We start from the raw sequence: 23580 nt of genomic DNA, 5'->3' as shown, positions 1-23580 counted from the left end.
TTACTCAGGCAACCAATGCTTGAAAAAAGTTCAGATACATGTACTCTAAAATTCTAGGCTACTGATTAGTTATTCAAGGCTACTGATCAGTTATTCAGCCAACAGCTGTGTCACCAAAACAAGGTTCCCGTCTCACTTCTTCCACATCCTCCTCACTTCTACTTTCCCCTCCTACTTTTTTAAAACAAATGTTGATTAAAAATTAGGAAAACTGACAAAAATTGTTATTGCCCTCTTCCTAAACTATCTGGACATTTCAGGAAGAAAACCAAAATTTATTTTCATTATGGTCTATCTACTTGTAAAATAAAAAAACTATTTCCTGTGCTCCAGAGTCAGAAGGTCCATAGGATGTATCAGATTCTTAACCTGAACACCACAAATTATTATACATTTACCAAGTATCCTGACAGCAAGATGAGTAGCTTTTACATGGCAAACAAATACTGCCTAGGCATACAACCTGCCTTGGGCTGGAAACCTCAAGAGATTCACCACTTTCTCTAATGGCAGGAAGGGCAATTTACCAGTTTGAAGAGCTAGAGCTGTTCACCTTTCTATTTAGCTCTTTAGACAGTGTTTCTAGTTAGGTTTATCACTCTCTAAATGGGAGGAAAAAGATAAATTTTAAAAGGAAAGTAAAAGAATTGAGTACAACACACTTTCTAGTCAAGGCAGTCAAGATGTTCATTCTCTTGTATCAGGGTATGGTTAGTACTTAAGGTGCTTTCCAACTCATTTCCTAAATTTCCACCACAGATATTTTTCATCTCTTTTGTCAGCTCTCCTTCTTAGCACACAACTTGTGTTGGGCCAGTGCTCTAAGTCATTGCAACAGCTTCATCTGACTTAGGCATCTCCTAATCTCCTTCTTCCTCTTAAAACCTTGTCCTTGCCAGCACCTCGCTCAGCACTTCACTAACCTCTCTACCAGCGCTGCCTTCCTGGGGCCCTCTCTCCCACTTCTATCTTGCAAAGGCAGGAGAGATCCTCAGGAAACAAATAATTCTTTATCAGCAGTCTTTGCCACTCCTCCTGTTTGCTCCTGGGCAACCTCTTCCAACCACAAAAATTCAGTTTATCCTCTCTATGTAAGGACCTCAGAGACTCCTACTCCGTCTCTCTCCCCCCGTTATCCAAACTGGAAATTTCAACCCTTCTCTCTGACTTTTCCTCAGAGTTATCCAGCTATTAGGTTAAGCTCTAAACAGATGGACAAACTACTTATCTCCCCTCCCATACAGACTTTCCCAAGAGGCTCTTCTTAAATAGCCAGCATCCTGCCAGTGCCCCAGTCTGCAGGCTGATCATTACCTTAACAAGAAGTTGTATGTCTAAATCCTGCAGAAAGAACATACATATAACATACATAAAATGCAGTCTTTTTTCTGATCTCCTAGACAAAGAAAATAATGGTATCCTTTTATCCTGAATGATCTTTCTCCTTTTCTCAGGCTTCAACCAAATGAATCAACTTCAAGAATTTCTGAAAGGGCATAAGCAATGGTCATCTCCTGCACATGTTGCTGGGCTATTTTAACTCTTTTACTGCTATATAATCCACGTGAACTGTCCCCCAAATGCTTTTCCCATAATTTTAATAACCTTCTCAGCCTTTTCTCAAGATCATTTTTTACTAGTGTTTTATCCTGCATCAGCAACTAAGCAATTTATTTCACAAAAATGACCCTACTAATCAATCTATTCAACATTTTTTAGACATTTATCTTTGGATGACATGAAGTCTGTATTAAATTTATCTTGACAGAAATCCAGTAACTACTATTAAAAATGTAGATGGAAAAAAAAAGCAGTTGCTCACACTCCACCCTTTCCATATTACATCACTTCCAGGAATTTTTTCACCACTAGTAATTATTGTGGCTCTTTCTATCCACCTGAAGGCTTTCAAAAGACCTTTTAAAGATGTAAAAACTAGTATCAGATACAGAATTTGAGCATTATTGTCATTAGTAACACCTCTATCATGCCAGGAGAAAAATGCTTATTTTATAAATCCCACCAACCAAGGATTAAATTATTCCTATCTTCCCTTCCTATAGCAGCGCACTGATACCTTGAGTCCTGTATCCAGACTGATCCCTACACTTTTGCAGAGCTGCTGCTGTCCAGGATGCAGTCCCTGATAAATCATGTCTGGAAAACTTTTCACCAAGAAACCTGAACAGCTACATCCTGTATATATACCTTTAGTTTTACTGATCAAAAAAGAAATAAATCATTCTCTGTGGCTACTTACTTTTTATTGCAATCTGGTAAACAGCATAATTGAATGTTTGGGTTTTTTTCCTTTTTAAGCCTCTGTCTTAGAAATGAAAATGTTAAATGGCATCTTGCCTAGGCCCAGTCCTGGAACATTGTGATTCTCAGTTTATTTCCCACAGATACCTATCTACTTGCTTATATTTTACAGCTGCCTGCTGCTCCATTCACCTGGCAGGCTTTTGCTGATGTGGCGTAATGGATGCCCAACAAGAAAACTGTATTGTACAGAGCCACAAGATGACAGGTAGAAGAGTTAAAAAACCTTTGTCAGCCCCAGCATAGGACCAGCGGCAGACGTGGAAAGAAAGGCTGTGGGATCTATTCTGTATTTGTGTGACAACCCATGGGTGATCTGTTTTTCTGTGTCAGCCAAGAATAGCCAGGAGGCACAAATGGCCATGAACTCATCTCTCTCCACTTCATCCTGTCAGAGCTTATGATGCAGCTCACAGCCTGGCAGCCACAGGGTCCAAGGACAAACGCTAAAGGGCACACAGGAAAGAGGATGAGGTTTGACAGGTTATATGCACAAGAACGAATTTCAGCTTTGGATTCCCACTTTACTCACAGTGGTGACAACTTGTGATTATGCAAAACATATTCTCAGCAGCCTCCTTAGCTTTGTCAGGAGACAGCATTTCATACAGTCCTACACTGTCAGCCCTAGTCACAGGGGGAAGAGAGTGAAAGATGAGATCCCTCAGCAGCACCAGCTCCCACAGCATCCAGGAACACAACACACTTTTCAATGGGAAATTCTGTTGTGCAATAACAGGCCACAAATAAATTGAAACCCTGTGCCAAGGAGACACAGAGCTACATCCTGGAAACTTAAGCGAAATTTAAGTGTACAGCTTAGAGTAGAGAGAAGCCCTTATGAACTCTGGGTAAAGCTCCCTGCTGCACAGTGCCAGCTTAAGTATGCTGTTGCTCAAGGCAGGAAAAGAAATTCCCATGGATTCTCTGAAGCAGAGTAAGAAGCTACCCACCTGCCACAGTCCCTCCCCTCCTTCCCTCTGGTTTACATATACCACACCATTTTCTCTTGGCAAGCAATATTCAGGTTACTCAACAGCTATTTGACTGGCTGGTTCCCAACAGTGAGGTGCTTTTCATCACATCACATGTGGGAAGATCTTTAAAAGGCTTTTTACAGAAAGCAGCTACATGATTTCATGAAAATAGAAAAGCTCAAAGCACTGTGATAAAAGGCATTTTAATAGATCCATTCATACTAATACAGGAGATACTGTGTGCTGAAAACAGGAAAATTTAAGACATTTCTAGCATGATAGGCCAGAAGATTTAATTGCTAGCTTTGCTTTGAACTTGACAGTTATTACTACTCTACTGACTCTTGGATGCACTTCTAAAGAAGCTTTGTCATTTAAAATTTTTAAGAGAAATGGTTAGATTTAACTATCAGGTTTATTATAATATATGCAATAGAAAAGCAGAACTGAGTCTTTGTGAGAAGACAATTCCCCACCACATACACACCTGCTTATTAAAAAGCTGGAATGGGAAATGTCTTCCCTGTATTTATTCTTCCCACCAATGAAGAACAAACAATCAAAACCTATGGTTAAAATAATGAAGTCACAATTACATATTCATTTTACCAGATAAGCTTTTCTAAGCCTTCCAGAAGATCCCCAAATGCAGTAACATTGACTAAATATTGTATGTTTTCCTATAAAAAGGTAGAGGTAGGCATATCACACAATTTCAAAAAATAATATAATTTTTTGGGAAAAAAAATGCTTTTTCCACACGGCCAGCCAAATTTCCTAGGGAAAAATATTAAAATAATTTGACCATAATTGGGATCTGAGTTATGTGTAAAAACATTGTAAATTTTGCAACTTTCTCATAATTGTATGAGAACATAAACTCATTTTTAATTCCCTCATTAGCAAGTATTTTTAAAGTTATTGTTCACTTACAAGTACTAGAGAGAAATTAAAATAAAGAAGGGTCTAAGGTTCAATCTAACCTAGAAATCAACACAGACTTAACCTAACCTAATTTTCTCAGTCAATCACAAATGGACCAATGAACTTGTCTGTAATCTCAGAAACCTTGAAACACAGAAGGTATTTGACTGAAAGAAAAAAAAGGAAATACTCTTTCATTTTGAAGACCATAGATTCACGTTCCTTCCCTCCTGAAACTTGACCACACAGGAAGTTTCTAGGTGAAGAGGAACACACCAGGCAACTCCTTTCGGGCTACAGATTGGCCCCACAACACAGGAAGAGGCACAGATGTAAAGTGAGGTGCAACTGCATTTTGCACAGGCTAAGCCAGACGGATTAACTTGGCAATGGCTCCACCACCGCAACTGGCAGTGAGCTGCACAGCCAAAATAAAGACAAAACAGGAGGCAAGAAGAAATTGATATAATGGCATTATCCCAAAGCATATACTCCCTGTAACCCTGGAACATTTGGGGACAGTCTCCCTATGTCTGTTGGATGAGAGCTGTTTCAAGGTGACTGTCAGTACTCTTCCATATCCTGTGCCATATCAGACATTTCCCAAAAGCACTCTACTAGTTAAGAGAGGACTATGCTTCTTGGATGGAAAAGGGAATTACATATGCAAATTATCTTTAGTTTTCTGCCTCAAAGCTAAGTCTGGATTCTCAAAACTAAGTCAACTAACCAACACCCCTGTCCTAACACACACAAGAAAACACACACAGGGACAGCATACAAAAAGAGGGAAAAGATCCAAATAGCAATAATCATGAAGGAAAATACAGCTCCACATACAGAGCGCACAGCCTCTTCCCTGCGTGCCCATTTATGAATTTATGACAAGGCATGCAATCCTTAATTCATAACACCACAGTCGCCAAAGGCCACTCAACCTGGCTGCCTGCGTGGCTAAAACCAGACAACCTTCTGAGAGGATTCTGGAATAACTCACATCTTCCCCATCATACAGCACTGCTCACTCATTGGCCTTCAAGCCTTCACACATTACGAGTTAATACAGTTTAAGCTGTACCATCAGATGTCCAACATTTGGTCATTTTTGGGACAGACTGCCCCAAAGCCACTCTTTGCATCTGCATACTTTGCATTTGTGGTACTTTCCCAGAATAGATTATATCTACAAAAGTATACTGCATTGAGAGGAAAACCACTGTATTTACATTATTGTTTTCTGAGGAATTCTTTTTTTTTTTTCTTTGACAGTTTTATTATACTCCCTAACTGTTAACATCCAAAGAAAACGTCAACATTCAAACCCAGCAAATATTTTTGGAAATAATTCATGCAAAGTATCCCTATTTCAAAATATCCTCATTTCCTTATTTCCATGTACTGAATGGCTGCTGAATAGGAAGAAAATGGAGGGGAATAAACTGGAGAAGGCTTTTTGTATTATTATTATGAAAAGTAACTTGTTTTAAAGAAATATGAAAACAGTACATTCAGGAAAAAAAGCTCTATGAGGGAATCTAAATGAGGGAATCTTTTCTGATCCCTGCAGACTTTCCATCACTGTAGGTATGTAATAATTTTAAATATCAGGAGCCACCTCAATTAAAGAGAAAGTCAATTTGGCCTCCCTAAGAACATAATGATGCAAATCACAGAAGGTTCTGTTACAAAGCCTTTTTGAGCATTCAATAAACGCATTAAAACATGATGTGCTTTATCTGATGCACATATTCAAAAATTAGGTGTCCGTATAAAATAGAAACATGAGTCTTCAAAATTATTCTTTATTTTCTTGTTACAGCATTTACTGTTTACTGGTAGTGGAGTTCTACATATTTTCACTAAATTTAAAAAAAAAAAAAAAATCAAGCCCAAAGAATGCCCAGGAACAATCTTGTTGAGTAACTTCTGATTTCTCCCAAAACACAAAGACTTTAGCTAATATGAAATACCTAAACTCAGGTCTACAGCTGCCACAAAGAACATTTCCTACACATTTCTAGGAGGACCTATTTGCTGATGGACAGATATTAACCTTCAGCAGCCTTTCAGCAATTTCCAAGAGCGTAGACACATACTGTTTTTCATTTAATCCTGCTTGTTTTAAGCTTTCTTGACTGTAAAGACCTTTTTTTAAGATAATTATTTCCTCTCTTTCCTGTAAAGCTCCAGATACTGTGAATTCTTCACAACCAGTAGGGCTGAATAAGTCCCAAGTTAAGGCAATCACACGGAAATTCCCTTGGTATTGAGAAAACAAATAGATTTTGACATTACTTGAGGTGATTTTAATAAGACATCCTTATGTTCACATATTGTTTTACCTGGAACTCTCTAGGTTATAGTTTTAGTAACATCCTGTCCAGCACAGCACAAAAACTGTTTTGTTTTGCAGGGTTTGTTGTGGGTTTTTTTTTCCCCTCCAAAAGTAGCACCATCTTTGCCCTTGCACAGTTCAAGATAGAATTGGTTGGTAACACAGTGAAAATACACTGTCATTTTAATGAAAAGGATAGGCTCAGTCTCATGGGGTAAGAAATGAAGCTGCACAAGAAAAGATACCAAGGCAAAAGGAAGAAAGCAGATTCTCACTGCCCTTGCAGCAATCCTTTCTGAAGCTGCCACTGACAGCAGTGTTGCCAGCCAGCAAAATGGTACATCACTATTAGCACAATGAAGGGGGTACAATGGTTTGACTCTTCCTTATATTGACAGCTGTGGTGAATCATCCCATCCAAAATCAACTATTCCTACTAATAAAATTGCAAGGACATGCCTGTGTTGTTTCAATACAGTACAAGTACAGTATAGTATTGACCAATATAGTAGAATCTGGCAGGACAGGAAACAAAATCAAACCAAAGAAACCCCCAAAAAACCCCATGCAGACCTTTCAGAGAAGACAAAGCAAAACAGTAAACCTTCCAAAAAAAAGCAGCTCCTGGAAACACATTCATCTGTAACTGTAAGAAAGCTTCACAACAGTAGTCTAAATTGAAAAGAAGGGAACACAGTCAAACATTTTATTTCATTCAAATCTGTGAAGTTCACCTTTCTAAGAAGGTAGCAGAAATGTGAAGTGTCTGATGCAAATATTTAGCACTAACTGACAGTTTGCTAAAAAGATAGCACATTCTTTGGATTTATGAGTTGTCTATTAATTTGTCATACCTTGATTTTTGACTACGTAACATGAACTGAAATTAGAACTACCCTTTTGCTCCCTCTTAAGTGATATTTTTAAGACAATGACAAGCTAGAATAAAAGAGAACAGAAGACAGAGAAATGGCTTATCACACTCCTAGCAACTCTACAGATGTAAAGGGGTTAAGACAGTAAAACCACTAAGAACTATTACGTTTCACCCTCAATAAAAGGCAGTGGTAAAACCTTTAAGAATGGATTTTCAGACATAAATCCATGCAAAGTAAATGGCCAATGCTGCTGTTCCAGTAGACATCACATCATGCAAGAAAGGAGAGACATGACATGACGTTACATATTCTGAACACCACCACAGCTGATGCCCAGTGACAGCAACAGTTTGATGGAGACAAGCTGTTCACTTCAACAAGCGGCAGAGATGAAAAACTACAGTGGAGGGAAGATGAACTCGCACTGCAAAGAATGGCTCCCTCAGAGCCACAAGGATCCAAAATACAGGGCAGAACCAAACACACAGAGCAGAGCCCCAACTGCATGGAGCAGTGCCAGGGTCAGCAGCACTGCTTTGAGCAAGCTTCACACAGCACCAATTTTTCCAGCACAACCTTCCCCAAGGCCAGCGACTGTCACATCACACGGCAAATAGAAACAAAGAAGCTTGTAGCCTTGAGACAAACTTACATCCTGCAGGTGAGTATGAATGGATGAGCATCCATATACTCTGAAGGTTTTTAAGTGCTTACCATCAGAACTACAGATAATAAACACTACACCCTTACAAAGCGGCTGGCTTCAGTTCCTGTAGCAACTACAAGGTTCACCACCACGTTGTGCTTAACCTGCATCATTTTCACTTCTCAGTGATTAACAGGAAGAGAGGACTGTTCCCTTTTACCCGAGGCATAAAGCTTATGTCAGCTCAGTGTTTGGAGCAAGCCAGAGCACAGCAGTCTCCAAGTGTGGTCCTAAGGATCAATGAGACCAAACAACAAGCTGGAATAATCAAACAGCCCATTTGAGCTGGCATATGCATCCTACATCTGTGACTGAGGTTATCCTACCTCTCACAGCTTTCCAGCGACAGTGAGACCTAATGAATACTATCACATCTTTGCAAGAAAGCTAGACACATACACACAACTAAAACAGTAATTGACACCAGCAAAAACCTGGTGATTTAAAGTAGAGAAAAAGCACCAAAAACCTTTCAAAAATATAAGTTGTCAATAAATATTGGAAGTACAAAAAAAAAAAAAAAAAAAAAACCAAAAACTGGAAGCTCTAATAAAAGCTAGGGCTCGGTTTGGTTGGTTTTATTTAAATATATGCTGCCTTTCCACAAATCTAACATACCTTATACTCCCTCAACATGTATCTTTTGGTCAGCACTTTTTCCACAGAAGTAAGAATAGACAGTACACATCAAAGGTAAAAGTAATGTATAATTAATCTAAGAAAGTAGGTGTAGGTGTCTTCTCCTCTAGGCTCAACTGCATGACAGGAAATGTATTATTCATGAAAGAAGATAATGGTACAACATTAATCAAGTCAGCATGACAAGACAAAGACCACAAGATGTATTCAACAGATAGCAGCACGGCAAAAGTGATCAGCTAACTGAAAGGTTCACACAGAGTCTGTTTACAGAAAACAAACACTAAGGAGAAATACAGAAATAAGACTGAACTGTTTCAGTTTGCATCCTATTAAGTCTTGTTCCATTTGGGGAACAATCTTTATATGATACAACTACAAAGAAAGTTTCTGGGTGTCTAAAGAGTTGCTATTACAAAGTAAAATTAATAAAAGAGTTAAAACAATTATTTTAACAAACAGGAATTCACATAAGCAGGACAGGTATGAAGAACAATAATAAAATATTTTTAAAAACCAGTGAATCTTTCTCATGTACTTTTTGCCGTATTATTAAGCTACTTGGGGCTAAAGACTAAACACTTGCTCTTCATATTCAACAGCATTGCAAAAATATTCAGAAATGAAAGAACAGCATAATTTGAAACAGTGTCAAAAAATATGAACACAATGTAAGTTGATTTGTAAGCAACTGGGCCAGTAAAACCCAGTTTCCTAGGAATGGGTCAAAGTTGCAGGAAGAGTACAGACTTCAATTTGTCCTTCAGCATGGATCTTTCCATCTGCTGAGGCTACCTACTGCCAGAAAAGGTGTAGGTTTATTGGACATAAGCTACCACCCTCTCACAAATGTAATTGGAATTGCTCAAAAGGTTTAGAAATTAAGAGCAACAATGAAAGTCAGACATTCACAGAGAGTTGTACGCAATCTCTATTTTCTCAGAAAAGCAGGCTAAAAAAATATATACACTGACTGCCCATAGCTTGGTCTTGAAGTTTCTGTTATGAGACTGCATTGGAGACACAAGTCTGACCACACAAGTCACAGAGCACTGCTCTCATTCTGTCTGGATAGATGCATTTCTTAAAATGGGAATAAAGAGTTGAAGGGAAAACTGTAGGAATAGAAGGAAACCCAGACTTAAAAATCATTCATTTTCCTCCTAAAAGGACAAACACTGTCTGAAGCATCAGGCTCAGAAAAATACAGTTACTTTACAGAATGCAGCAAGACCCCTCCTGTCACGTGTCAGGGAGGGGGGATTTGGGCAAGGAACAGACTCTGCTCACCCATATCACCACAGCCATCCTGTGTGGTCACTGCAGAGAGGCAGTCCTGACTGAAAACATTGGGTGGGAGGACAGGAAGCAACCACTTCTGATGATTCTGTCAGACCTGCCCCCATCACAGAAATGAAAAAGGTAATTTATATACATACACTGCATAAAATGTTCTACATAGCATATGCTTTACATACATACACATAAAAAAGTACACATAGAAGGAAGTTAGTATCTCTGAGATTATAAAATCCACACACAGATTCTCATCAGTGATCAAACATGAAGAAAATCAACTGCTGAACAACAGAAATAATAAGTATAGGAAGAAGCTGATAATGTATCTGATTAGCAAGGGCTAATGATGGATTTTTGCCTTAATATATTTTCCTAATTCATTTTCATATTCCTTGTATCTCATATTCCTGGCTAAATAAAAGTTGTCTGCAAGGACTGGATGAGTAGAACAGTAAACAATTCTTATGCTATGTATGATCTATTTAGTAGAGAGTAGAGTTGAGACAAAGGCTGGTCAGCTGAAACTGCCTCCAAAAACCATAGGGATAGCTTTCACAGCTTGTAGTTCAAAATGGAGTTTTATGGTTAGATGAAATAACCTATATACTCCAGAAACAGAACAGCCAGTAAAATTTCCAAGTGAAAATCAAGAATAATGACTCCAAAACTATGAAATCTGGCTGTTCACAAGCAAAGCAGTAATCAATGCAAATAAAGCTGAACATCTGTGTACAATGAAAAAAATTACACCTGAACCTGATAAGTTAGAATTTAATTTTCCAGACAACCTGCAAGACCTCTCCACATTCTGAAGTATTTCAGATGATCCATTGGACATCAAGTCTGTATTTATAAGCTTTAGTGCATTTTTTTCAATCACATGTCATCTGCATTCAATATAAACAGGATGAAGTTGTTTTGAACTGTCAGAGAATAACAGCAAGGTGTTTCAATGCAACCAAGGTGTTTCAATGCAAAGCTAGCACTCACTTGATATTCTATGAATGAAAAGGTGAAAAAGTTGCTGTAGTAACAGTCACGCCAAGACTAGAACAGTCTGACAAGATATTCTGTCTTCACAGTAAACAAAAAGTTACCAGACATACCGATTCACCTTCTCTGTTCCTCTTTTTCTTCAGTCTTTTAGAAAAGACACTTAATGGTGTTATCACTATAAGTGGCCCCATCAGCAAACAACCAAGCTGTTCGAAAATCCATTTTATACTATCTTTGCCAGCTCCAGAATTTGCTGACTACATATAGAGAAAAACTGCAAGCATTTCTGATCCCAGTTGATTAGGAAATACGAAAAACATATCACTTTGCAGCAAGCAGCCAGAAGACCAAGTCTATTTTCAACAGCTCCTTCCCCCCAGCCATCAGAAGTAAAAAACAGACATTATCATTATGATCTTTTTGTCAGATCTCCTTCAAAATGAATTTTATGAGCTTGTTTCTGCAAATCAATACAGAAAAGGATCTTGCCTTATAAAAAGAACAGCTGACCACAGCCTAAGTTAGACACAGCAGAATCACTACGCCACTCCAAATGAGCAGTGGGTTAGTTTGCAATTGTTTTCCATTTCCTTTTTGTAACTCAAGATGCAAAAAGGAACACAATGAAAAGCAAGTCTTCTAATCAATCCAAGACTACTAACTCAACTGCATAACTATTGATACTAATCCACAGGAAATATGGTAAGTGTAACAGGTTCCAGTTCCCCTGCTGCATCAGGTCTCTAAGAGAAAAATGGTCTGTGCTCGCCGACCAGGAGGCAGGATGATCAGAGCCATTATTTTTCCCCGAATCAGCACTGGGAGGGCAAATACAAGTTTTCTGCCAGCCTATGAGAGCATTCTTGTAAATACAGCAGATACACTGAAGCCATTCATACCCACTCTATGACACTGCAGCCAAAACTCACATTTAAGACAGCAGCTTTGTCCTTTGGCTTAACTGAAAGAAAAGCTGTCAGAAGTTATAAAAAATTCTACATGAAATCTGACAAATACTTGGAATACAGTATTGGGGAAAAAAAAACAAACAAACAACCCACACTTAAAACCAAAGACCTTAAGCAACTATATAGTCTTTTTTTCCCCTACAAATTATTGTTTTAAACTACTGAATCAGGAAAAAAAAAAAAGTCCCTAAGTGTTACTTCTAATAGTGTAAATGTGTAACTTTTAAAACTGTGCTTCAAGGGCAAAAATCTACCATAACTGCAGACGACAAACACATGATTTGATCTAGCAGCACCTAGGCTATGAATCGGTGATTTAGACATGAGGGGAAAACAACCCTGTTTTACATAAAGGATGGCTTATTGAAAGTAGTTCTATCAAATTGAAACACCTATCATTGTAGTATTATTTCAATCACAAGTGGTTTTCCCCCTCATAATACATAGATTACACAAGAGGATAATGATAATGAGACATAATGGCCAGGGAAAGTGGGGGAGTAAAAAAATAAAACTTCATCCCAGGGGGCAAGGATTGCTATGGGGAAAATCCTGTCTTTTTCAAGACACTCCTAAACAAAAGGAGCTATTTTTCCCTCCTACCACTACCCTTCTCACTTGATCTTGCTTCTCTTGGGTATTTAACAAACTTCCTGTCAGGACACCTAGACACCTCACTGCCAGGAAAAAATAATCTAAGTTTTCCCACACTGTAAAGTCCCATTAAAGTATAAACTAAGCATTTTCATTAAAAGGCACACATTTTCCCCTCACTGTACTACAACCTCACATACTCTTTTATCCCCGCAACTACACCTTCACTAGCCTCTGATGCCTGTGAGAGAAGCACACGCAAGAAGACAAGCCAGCCACCAGCAGTTTAAAGTACTGATGTAATCTCCCCAGTAGCATTCTGCCCAAGAACATGTAACTTCAGTTTAGCCACTCCTGGGCCAGCACTGATAAGCTAATGTGAAATGGAGCAATCCATTTCCCAATGTAAACAGCTGTTTGGCTACACGGGGAACAGTATAAACAAATGGATCTATTTATAAATCATCATTTATGCTTGTTGTAGAACAGGAATATTATGTTCCAGGGCAGAAGTGACAGTATTTCCAAGAATACAACAAGAATTCAAAGAGCTGGTATCTTCTTCCATCAGCCTGCCCTGCTGACACTCCCTGTTCCAGTTCTGTAGAAGCAATACACACATGATGCAGGGCCTGATCTGTTTAGCAGCAAGATACCCTTGATCCAGCGGGTGGGGAGACAACCTCATTGTCGTACCTATGGGTTCTTCCAACAGCTCAAAAAAAAAAGTCAACGGCAACACCACTTCAGCTCAGGGAAGGAAAACCCGAGCCTTACTCCTACTTCTTCCACCCCTGCAACCCAAACGATGCGGCTTCTCCCCGGGCTGCACACTCCGCTTGCACGTTGAGCACGGCTGGGGGTGGCACTCCACAGACCCCTAGGCTCCTTATTTCCCCCGCCCGAAGAATGGCCACTGCGCTCCAGGCACTGGGCTCCTTCGAGACGTTCGCGCTCCTTTATGGGAGCGCCAAGACAGAGCACACGCGGGCCGAGCCGCCGCTGTCATTCCGCCCCCGCCGCGGCGCTCCGCCGGCAGCCTGCGCCCCGCAGCCGGGCACCGCTCCCGACACGGCCACGGCCCTTCACGTAAAGGGCTCGAGGGTGCCCCGCGCCGCCTCCCGCCGCCCCCGCTCCCGCCGCGCCGGCTGCCCCGCCCCGGGCGCCTTACCGTGACCGGCGGCAGCCCTGCGGCGCTGTCCCCCGCTAGCCCGCGGAGCCGCGGCAGCACGCCGCCGCCCCAACCATGGTCTCCACCCCCCGCGGAGCCGGAGTGTGCGCGGCGGGCGCCGCTCCCGGTCTTTTCTCCGACGGGGGAGGAGGAGGGTGGGGTGAGGGCGGGCGGGGGCGGGCGCGCCCGCGGCGGGCGGGCGCCATTAACGGCCGCGCTCGCGCCGCCGCCCACTTTGAAGCGGCCGCGCCGCGCCAGGCACAGCGGCGCCCCCTGGCGGCGGCGAGAAGCGCCTCCCGGCCGCGACGCGGGGATCCCGGGATTTCCCGCTTGGCAGCGCCGCCGGCCTGGGCGTGCCGAGCCGAGCCGCGCCGCGCCGCGCCGCCGGTCGTACCGTGAGGCTTTTCATCTGCTTGAAGCAATAGCACCTCGGGTTGCCTGAGCCTGACGGGCCAGGCTCAGCAGGTCCGCCAGCGGCAGGGAGAACAACGGGGCTGGTTGAGCCGAGGAGGCGGGGGGTTTGTCCTGCCTGCCAGGGAAGGGAGGGGAAGGCACGGGAACCATGACGGGCACGGCTGTTCTGCGGGAGCTGTCCGAGCTTCCCGGGTGTCGGTGTCAGTGCGGAGCAAGGGCCGGTGCTCCTGCGGCAGGCACGAGGCACGGCAGGAGCCGCACGGAGCGGGGAGGCGAACGGGAGCTGCCTGGCGGATCCATCGGGCACTGCCCAGCCCCGGGCACGGGGCACGCTCAGCCCGGCAGCCCCGGGCACGGGGCACGCTCAGCCCGGCAGCCCCGGGCACGGGGCACGCACAGCCCGGCAGCCCCGGGCACGGGACACGCTCAGCCCGGCAGCCCCGGGCACGGGGCACGCACAGCCCGGCAGCCCCGGGCTCGGGACACACACAGCCCGGCAGCCCCGGGCACGGGGCACGCACAGCCCGGCAGCCTCCCCGGCGTGACACAGCCCGGCAGCCCCGGGCTCGGGACACGCACAGCCCGGCAGCCCCGGGCTCGGGGCACGGTCAGCCCGGCAGCCCCGGGCACGGGGCACGCACAGCCCGGCAGCCCCGGGCTCGGGACACACACAGCCCGGCAGCCCCGGGCACGGGGCACGCACAGCCCGGCAGCCTCCCCGGCGTGACACAGCCCGGCAGCCCCGGGCTCGGGACACGCACAGCCCGGCAGCCCCGGGCTCGGGGCACGGTCAGCCCGGCAGCCCCGGGCACGGGGCACGCACAGCCCGGCAGCCCCGGGCTCGGGACACACACAGCCCGGCAGCCCCGGGCACGGGGCACGCTCAGCCCGGCAGCCCCGGGCACGGGGCACGCACAGCCCGGCAGCCCCGGGCACGGGGCACGCACAGCCCGGCAGCCCCGGGCACGGGGCACGCACAGCCCGGCAGCCCCGGGCACGGGACACGCACAGCCCGGCAGCCCCGGGCACGGGGCACGGTCAGCCCGGCAGCCCCGGGCACGGAGCAAGCACAGCCCGGCAGCCCCGGGCACGGGGCACACACGGCCCGGCAGCCTCCCCGGCGTGACACAGCCCGGCAGCCCCGGGCTCGGGACACGCACGGCCCGGCAGCCCCGGGCACGGGACACGCAGCCTGTCACTGCGGCACTTGCTGCTGGGCGCCCTCACACCACCGCAGTGTGCGGGGGATGGCAGAGAGGAGGTAAAAAGCAAGTATGCTCTCACACACAGCCAAATACTGTGAAAAGCTCAATTTGAGGTTGTCTAGTACAAGAGTTTACCGAGCCTGAAGATGGAAGATGAGCTTGAGAAGCTGCTTGTCTTCAGTCTTCTAAATAGACTGGCTTTTCTCTCTTATTTACCATAACAGAAGATAATCTTATTTCTGTCCTCGGATATTTATGGATAGCTGTGCCCTTCGTGTCGGCTGTCATCTGAATAGCACAAGGTATTTGAACTGTCTTCTCCCAGCACAGACCAGTCCACTCAGGCTTGTAACAAGTGCCTTTCATCGCGAGGAGAATCACCACCATTGTTCTCCGTTCGGCCTCGATGCTGCCCTTGGCACCGTGCAAGCAGCCCCCATGCTAAATACAGACTAAATGCATCCAGAATTATAGATCTCCTGTGAATGCAGCCACACGTTCTGCTAGTATGACTTGTATTACAGAAAAAAAAAAAAAACTACAGACAAACTTAGGAAAATAGAAACATTTATTGAAAGGTGCAACACAGTCATGAAAAACTTAGCACTAATTATTTAACACTATTGGTCCAAAATAGATCATTTGTAACATTCAAATATATCAGAATCTTTCACACTGAATAAGAGGGCATGCTAAAGTGCATCTTAAGTGACAATTTTACTTGCTACCCAAGGTATAGGCACAGTTTTATCAGAAGTCATCCTCCCAAACACTCATTCTTTACATTTTTTTTACAAATAGAAACAATTGTATGTTAGTAGAATGCAGTGTGAGTTCCTTCCCAATTCAGCATCTTTAGCAAGTGCTTAGCTGCAATACTATGATATTATACACAAGGATACAATTAAGCATATCTGTGCATAAGATATAAATTTAATTCTGACTTTTCATCATCACAACATAGCTGTAATCACTAAGCCTGGGAGTAACCCTGTTGAATTCCATTTTATTTTTCTAGTCCCATACTGTGTAATTAAAGCCTAAAGTCCACTTTTGGTCCAATAGGAACTGTGTTTATAATTATTTTTAAATAAACTAGATTCACCAACTGTAGCCAAATTTTTGTTGGTTTACACAACAATAAATGTGGCATATAAAAATGCCAATAGCTGTTCATTAACTGAAATCACTCTCAAACTATGAGTTGCACAATGTACACAACTCATATTTCCAATGTACATAACTGATATTTCCTTTGAAAAGGAGTTTCACACAGAGCAGAAACCTTTTACTAATTATTTATGGTAACAAGAGGTGATATGAAAACATTTTAAGAAGGTAAGAACACAGAACCTTTTAACAAAAGCCCTCTTAAATGTCTGTGCATTATTTACTGGATTTTGACATTTTCAGCTCCTTCTTGTTTCTCTTGCAGTTTCCTCTGTAGGCACAGAGGAAGCAAAAGAATAGCCATTTACAGGGTAAAATGCAAAGCAAAGAATGGCAGGATTTCTGGATCTGAACAGGAGTTTGTGTACCTCATATCTGTGTGCTGTGCTACAGCTGGCATTTTCTGCAGAAACTGCAGGGTTGTAGATTTTTTGGTACATTGAAGCATTAAATCATTCCCCATGCTGGGACTGAGATAGCAGCAAAGGAAAATGCTTATTTTCTGTTGTGGTGTAGGTACTGAGGAAGAGACTAGATTCAATATTTGAGTGGGGGAAAGTCAAACCCCAGTTACATAAATTTGCACTGCCCATAGAGCCAGGGAGAACTCCAGCCAAGGTCAGTGAAATAGCTGCCAAAAGACTGTGGGGTTACGGTGTGTGGGCCACATTTTAAATGTCACTTACTGTTATTGCAAGAAAAAATATACTGAAATGTCAGTGTCTAGGAAGTGTTGTGATTGCAAAATGCAAAATACAAGGGGACAGAAGAGCACCACTGAATATATTTACTGTTAGGATAGTCAAAATAGAAACTGAAGGAATTATAAATGGAAAATTTTTCACAGAATATTCAGAGGAGTACTTTCCTTTACACAGAAGTAACAGCTCCTACTTAAGCATTTTGCCCCTTCAACTTTGAAGATGCATTAGGGGAATGCAAAACATCTCTTTCAAAAACGTCTTTAAAAAATCAACTAGCATTTCCAAAAAAATGGAAGAAGGTGTCATTTTCTCTATGTGATACATTTAATGCCTGCTGGCTCCCAACTGCTGTAAATATTTAAATGTGTGAGACAGTCCAGACATTGAGTTCAGTGGACAGGATGAATGAGTAGTGCCATCTCACTTCTGCTCTGTGCAGTGCCTATCCCTGTGCCCTTCAGACAGAGGTAGGATGGAACTAGTTAAATTTGAAAACCTGCAATTATAAAGCCATAAAAATTGCCCAGAAAGCAAGAATGATGGCAGTATATTAGAGATTTTTCAGGTGTTAGGGATTTTTTTTATTTTTTTGTATTTTATATTGATGCTACCTGCTCTTAAAATCAAAGGCAGCTCTCACAAAAACAAATTAGTTTCATGTAAAGTCTGCAGGTTTATAACCAGCAAGCTAATTAGTTACTGAGACAAGCAACCTTTAAAACAAGGTTGCTTGATATATGAACTTTGTTGTTTGTAGTTTCATGACTTAGCAAAATAAAAAGCTAGTATGCAACAGAAGATATATGTTAGGTTGTTCTACATGATATTAAATAGTTTGAGAAGGAATCTTCATCAGAACTGTATGCCTACAGTTTGAAAATAGTTTAAAATAATAAATCAATATTTGCAGATGAAAGGAAAATAAAATGAATAAAACTAATAAAATGAAAACAAGGTTTCACTGTAAATATTTGTTGTAATAAAGACATTGCCAATGTGAAATATGATGTTTATCATTAGGTAAAATGTACCACTAGGCTTTAGGATGGACGAATACAATATTTTCTTCATGACTAAAAATATGCTTTCACAGAAAATTACATCCCCCAGCATTTCTGCAAATATCATGTATGTATGCAGATGAGAGGAAGATCAGTCTGTGTAAAATACCAAGTGTAGTTAAAAGCATCAGATACAAGTATACACTCACCTATAAAGATACACCCATTTTTACAGAGTGCACTGCCCTAACTCTATATATTGAGTCACCAGTCCAGTTTCATATCTGCTTTACTCCACACATACTTTCCTCCTCTTTTTAGGAACATCTTCTCATCAAATCCACTAAATTTTATAGCTGCTTCTACACCAACATCCAGGATAGACTTGGAAGGTTCCTTCCGTCCATTTCTACAGTTTAGAAAACGCATCTGGAACGTAAGATAAATAAGATGATAAGATGTTAGAAATTCAATTTGCAAAATCTTAATTTTTCTACAGACTTAAGCAAGTTGCACTGCAAAGTTCCACCAAAGCCTATGTAAGTGTACAAAGAGGTTCACTCTAGTCCTTTGAAGGCTTAGAAACTCATGGTTAGATATGTGACATATCTTAGCAGGAACAAAGCAGTATCATAATTCTTGAAGACTAAACGTTGTCACTTCAGTTACATGTAAACTAGGTGGGCACTCTGAAACTTAACTTTCAGGGCAAGTTCTGTATTTTTATATTAAAGAAAAAAAGCAAAGATGTCCTGCAAATCTAGACATTTACACCTTAAGATTTGTGGTACATGCAGGCTGATGGCAATGCCTCCTTAGGTCGTACTGTACTGCAGTTCACAACACTTCTGATGGGCATAAATCACATCTTTTCGTTGTACTACATGGTCAAAATGTTTTATAGAATGCAGAGTAAATTAATGGTTATCACTGTTGTATACATACATATATATTAGCATACAAATACCATGTATCAAAAAAAGACTTACATATTCATCCAGAATGAGGTATGAATCTCTCATCTGTAATAGATCAAAAGAAAAAATTAAATTCATGTACAAATCAAAATTCTATTCTACTGAAAAAGGAGGAAAAAAAAAGCAGACAACTTTTCATTCAAGGTCTGATACAAATCTTTGAAACAGCTGCTGTATCACCACTATTTCAGTGAGCTTGGATAAAATTTATAGAAATAAATGACAGAGTTATTAGAAAAACTTTATTTATGAATAATAGGACCTCTCCAGTGTCTAAGTGGAACATGGGTACCCAACTGGAAAAAGATGTTTTCAATAGTATCCAAGTTTTCTATTAATCTCCACACCAGAAGAACTTAAGAGTTTTGTATGCTGGAATGATTATGCCAATTTCCAAACAACTGATATGACCATTTTAACTGGGATGTTTAATTATAACCCCACCAAACAAAGGTGTTCTGCTGTCTCAAAGGTAAAAGAGTTCTCAGGTCTCCACAAAGAAATATTTCAACCAACAGCTGAAATAAGACAGGTTTGCTTAGTTAAATGGGCATCTCCTAAATCCTCCTTAAAATTCTCTGGATAGCTGGAGCCTGCTGCTGTGTATAACAGGAAATCTGATCAATTTGATGTTCATCTTTCACATAGGTGTACCAGAAATCAGAAACAGTCTTCTGGAATCAAACCTACTTTCTTAACCCTTTCTCTGATGAGTGCATGAGTGCCCCCTCTCACCAAATGCCTTAAATGATAACTTGGTTCAACTTGCTATTTCTTCACTTAATACATAAGCTTTCCTAAAAGTGAGTCTTCTAACTCTCCTCATCCCATGTTTAGGGTCTGTAGGCATTTACAAAGTGGCCTGAGCTCCACCCTTAGGCACCAAAGTCCTTTAGTGTGGTTAATGTAAGCTGGATGGCAGCTGATCAAGTTAACTGGTAGGCTCTGCAGAAGCACAAGGAGTCTTCTCCTGAATAAAGAGCCTGAGTGAGAAATCCAAAGGAGTTCAGACAGAAAATGTTAAAAATGCCACTTTTTTGTGAGAAGGATTACCCAAAAGTACTATTAGTTTGGTACTGCTCCTCAGTTCCCAATATAATGTTGGTTGGGATGCTGTCTTATTCATGTAGGTTGATGACACTGGCATAATGTCAATCTCTACTAGGAAACTATACTTAGACTATTGTGTTTACGTTAACTCTGAAATTTTCAGGACCTTGTGCCCAACTTAGGAAGAGTACTCCCACTGGTGTCCACAGGAATAGGAACAATGGGTTTTTCCTCTTCCACTAATAACTTTGTTGTCAATGAAAAGCCTTAAAAAAAATCAAAAATCTTGGCTTCTACCATAAAAAAACCAATTGCTGATAAAGTTGTACTGCACTTCTTCTAAGCCACTTTTAATAGGGAAAGTATTAATTGCCATTAAAGTTTCTTGTTCCTTTCAAATATTCTAGCATTATTAAAAAAGTTACAAAGGGACAATTTAATTTTTACCTTCTGATTAGATTCAGGTACCAAGCAGGAGACATCTTTGTGGCGATCCAGGAATCGATCAAAGTCTTCATCACTGATAACAAACTTTTCCGCTTCTCTAAGAGCATCCTCACCACTGTTCTCCCCTTCAATAAGCAGGCACTGAAATACCTGAACAAAGAAAGCACCTGGTTAAGATGTTATGTTTTCACTTGCCTTGAGGATAAGAGACTTCAGTCTCAGTAACAATGTCTTTAATTTTTCTGTCAGTAGAGCCAAAATGACACAACTTGTGATAACTCAATACTCCACAAGGGGCATGGTGCAGATTTATTTTTTGTAAATTAACATTACAGAGTTCTAAATGTTATAAATTATGATTTTCCTTACTATCTGAGATTTCACTTACAGTGTTTTTTGGTTTTTTTTTGTTTTTGTTTTTTTTTTTTTTTGAGTAGCTCTGTGTCTATAACAATATCCATGAAGCAAATAATGAGAAATTCCAGAAGTTCTCCCATATTTATGTCATATTATCTCTACCCATTTTCAAACTTATTTCTAGTAAAAAATTAATAATATGTGTCCGTTAATCTCTAATACTCTGTAAGAGAAAATTAATATTCACTTATATCTTGCTAACAATGTATTGACTTTAATGTATCATTGTTCAGTAATTTTTCCTAATTTTCTCTACACCATAGCATAGTTTCACATGCTAAAGGCTTTCTGTGTTAATTTTAATATACTAAAACAACCTAGATCTACACACACTGAAATTTTCTGTACATAACACAACCAAAAAAAGATTATGGAATTGCTGGGCCCCATTTAAGGGCAGAATGAGATAGAACCTATCTCAGCACCATGCAGCATTGAGAAGAAGGCTCCTAACACCAGCCCAAGCTGAAGCTAAGATTCAGGTCAACAGAGGTTCAGATGACTCCAGGACTTCATTTTTTTTCTTTGAACAGGAAACATGTGTTGTGTAGTACTTTCTTACCTTCCAGCGCACAGGGTTGAGTGCCTTGATCTGCTCGTTCATGTCTTCTTCAACATTAAATCTGTTTATGACTGAATTTATTTTAAAAGCAACTGCATACTCTCGGCACCATTGCCTCAGCTTATGCAGATTTTCCACATGGTTCTTCTTTCCTTGATGACGGCCAATTAAAACGTTGACATCCTCATCAAAACTATCACATGAAATTGCCAGAATATCTAAATATTCACCTGGAAACAAGTTTTGAAAATTGATTAATATCCAGTCCATCAGCTAAAAGCTGTGAGGACTCTGCTCACTTTCACTTCCTTGTCATCTGTCACAAAATGCCATGTAAATGCAGTTCTGTGGAGTCATCCTATCAACCACAAAAGCCACATCAGTATTGAAACACATAGTTTGTGTGTGTGTGTGTCCCCAGCATTATGGAAAAAGGTGGAACTATTGTTTTATTACGCTATTATACCAAAAAGTTTTTATGGTATAATGCCTATCTTTACAACAGATAATCAAAACTGTTTCACTGGTAATTACATTTCATTTGCATTTACTAAAAATTGAACACTAAGAAACCATCTCCCACTTGCCCTCAAGCCCATCCATGGGTGAGGCTGCCCCATGGAGGCTCCCCAGCCCAGCTGTGCCCAGTGTTCCCTCCTTACCGTACTTCTGGAACCACTGCTTTCTTATCAGGCTGCCATTGCTAACAATGCTGACACTTGGCAGCTCCAACTCCTGCTTGCAAAACTGGACCAGTTTGCCTACAAATTCGCCTCTGTCATGAAGAAACGGTTCTCCTCCCGAGAAATTGATTTTCTCCATTCCTAGAGCAGGACCAAAGAAAGATGCTATGAATCTCTGCTGCCCAATGCCTGCTCCTGTTCAATGTTATCAATGCCCCAAGACAGCGGGACGAGGGGCATCCCCGGGATAACTTTTTCCACGGCACTTGGTCCTGCGGCGTCCCCATTCCCCGGTTCCCTCCGGCCCCACCTCGCCTGGACTCACCTCCTTCCTTGAGCATCGCCAGCCCCCGCTTGGCCTCCTCCAGGGGCAGCACGAAGGAGGTCTTGGCCGTGTGGAAGCAGAAGCCGCACTTGTAGTTGCACCGCCGGGTGAAGTGGTAATTGACGCTGGTGGGCGTCGGGGGCGCGTCGTCCCATTCCTGCTCCCGCTGCGGCCGCGGGGCCGAGTCCCGCCAGCCGGGCAGGGACAGGGACAGGGACAGCGACAGGGGAGCCAGGCTCCAGCACAGCGCGCCCAGGCGCCCTCGCAGCGCCGCCAGCACCGCCCGCCCGACGGACAGCAGCCGGGACAGCAGGGCCAGCTGCATGGCTCGGCTCGGCTCGGCTCGGCTCGGCTCGGCTCGGCTCGGCTCGGCTCGGCTCGGCTCGGCTCGGCTCGGCTCGGTCGGCTCGGACCCAGCGGGATGTGCTGCGGGTTTGGACTCGCCTGGGCACAGTTCGACTGGACTTGATTCGGCTGGGGTCAGTTCGGCTGGTCTCGGTTCAGTTCAGTCCGACCCGGCTCGGCTCGGCTCGCCCCGCAGGCTGCAGAGAGGTGTCCGGAGCTCCGCACTTAAATGTGCGGTGACCGCCACCCCTCCCCGCCCATCCCGCCGCGCCGCGCAGAACCGCGGACAGCTTGGTTTCGTTTTCCCTTCTCCCAGAAGCGAAACTTGGCTCCGAGACGCGGTGTTTTCCTCCTGCCGCTCGGCCCCACCCGTGGCCCCAGAGTCCCCACGCTCCAGAGCCGCTTCTGGAGGCCACATGGTGGTCCGCGGCCACCGCAGACCCCGCCGCTTTCCTGGGGCTGGGAGCAGGT

General features: G+C 42.6%; 2 protein-coding genes across 3 annotated transcripts in view; both read right to left on the bottom strand.

Annotated features, from left to right (window-relative positions):
- RNF144A (ring finger protein 144A) overlaps window positions 1–13940 on the bottom strand; it is a 62761-nt gene extending 48821 nt beyond the window's left edge. For both annotated transcript variants that reach the window (XM_077782415.1, XM_031504447.2), the window contains exon 1: window positions 13810–13940. The gene's annotated coding sequence lies outside the window, so the exon portion shown is untranslated. The remainder of the gene's footprint in view (window positions 1–13809) is intronic.
- A 3779-nt stretch (window positions 13941–17719) lies between these two features.
- RSAD2 (radical S-adenosyl methionine domain containing 2) lies at window positions 17720–23089 on the bottom strand. Its single transcript, XM_021551159.3, has 6 exons — window positions 22765–23089; window positions 22419–22580; window positions 21757–21986; window positions 20778–20927; window positions 19293–19325; window positions 17720–18732 (listed from the first exon to the last, which is right to left on the bottom strand). The coding sequence occupies exons 1-6, from the start codon at window positions 23087–23089 to the stop codon at window positions 18568–18570; spliced, it is 1065 nt and encodes a 354-aa protein (XP_021406834.1). The 3' UTR covers window positions 17720–18567.
- Between the last annotated feature and the right edge of the window lie 491 nt (window positions 23090–23580).

This window comes from Lonchura striata, chromosome 3 (assembly GCF_046129695.1).
Source record: "Lonchura striata isolate bLonStr1 chromosome 3, bLonStr1.mat, whole genome shotgun sequence".
NCBI lineage: Eukaryota > Metazoa > Chordata > Aves > Passeriformes > Estrildidae > Lonchura > Lonchura striata.
The sequence above is the reverse complement of the archived record's forward strand: the minus strand, read 5'-3'. Positions and strand labels throughout refer to the sequence as shown.

What these genes read in the sequence shown, in the direction of transcription:
- RSAD2 (XM_021551159.3), bottom strand. Translation starts at nt 23,089, where the DNA reads ATGCAGCTGGCCCTGCTGTCCCGGCTGCTGTCCGTCGGGCGGGCGGTG. An exon ending in TACCTGAATCTAATCAGAAG is followed by an intron (nt 19,326 to 20,777) that starts GTAAAAATTAAA and finishes GATCTATTACAG; the next exon opens with ATGAGAGATTCATACCTCAT. An exon ending in ACCTCATTCTGGATGAATAT is followed by an intron (nt 18,733 to 19,292) that starts GTAAGTCTTTTT and finishes CTTACGTTCCAG; the next exon opens with ATGCGTTTTCTAAACTGTAG.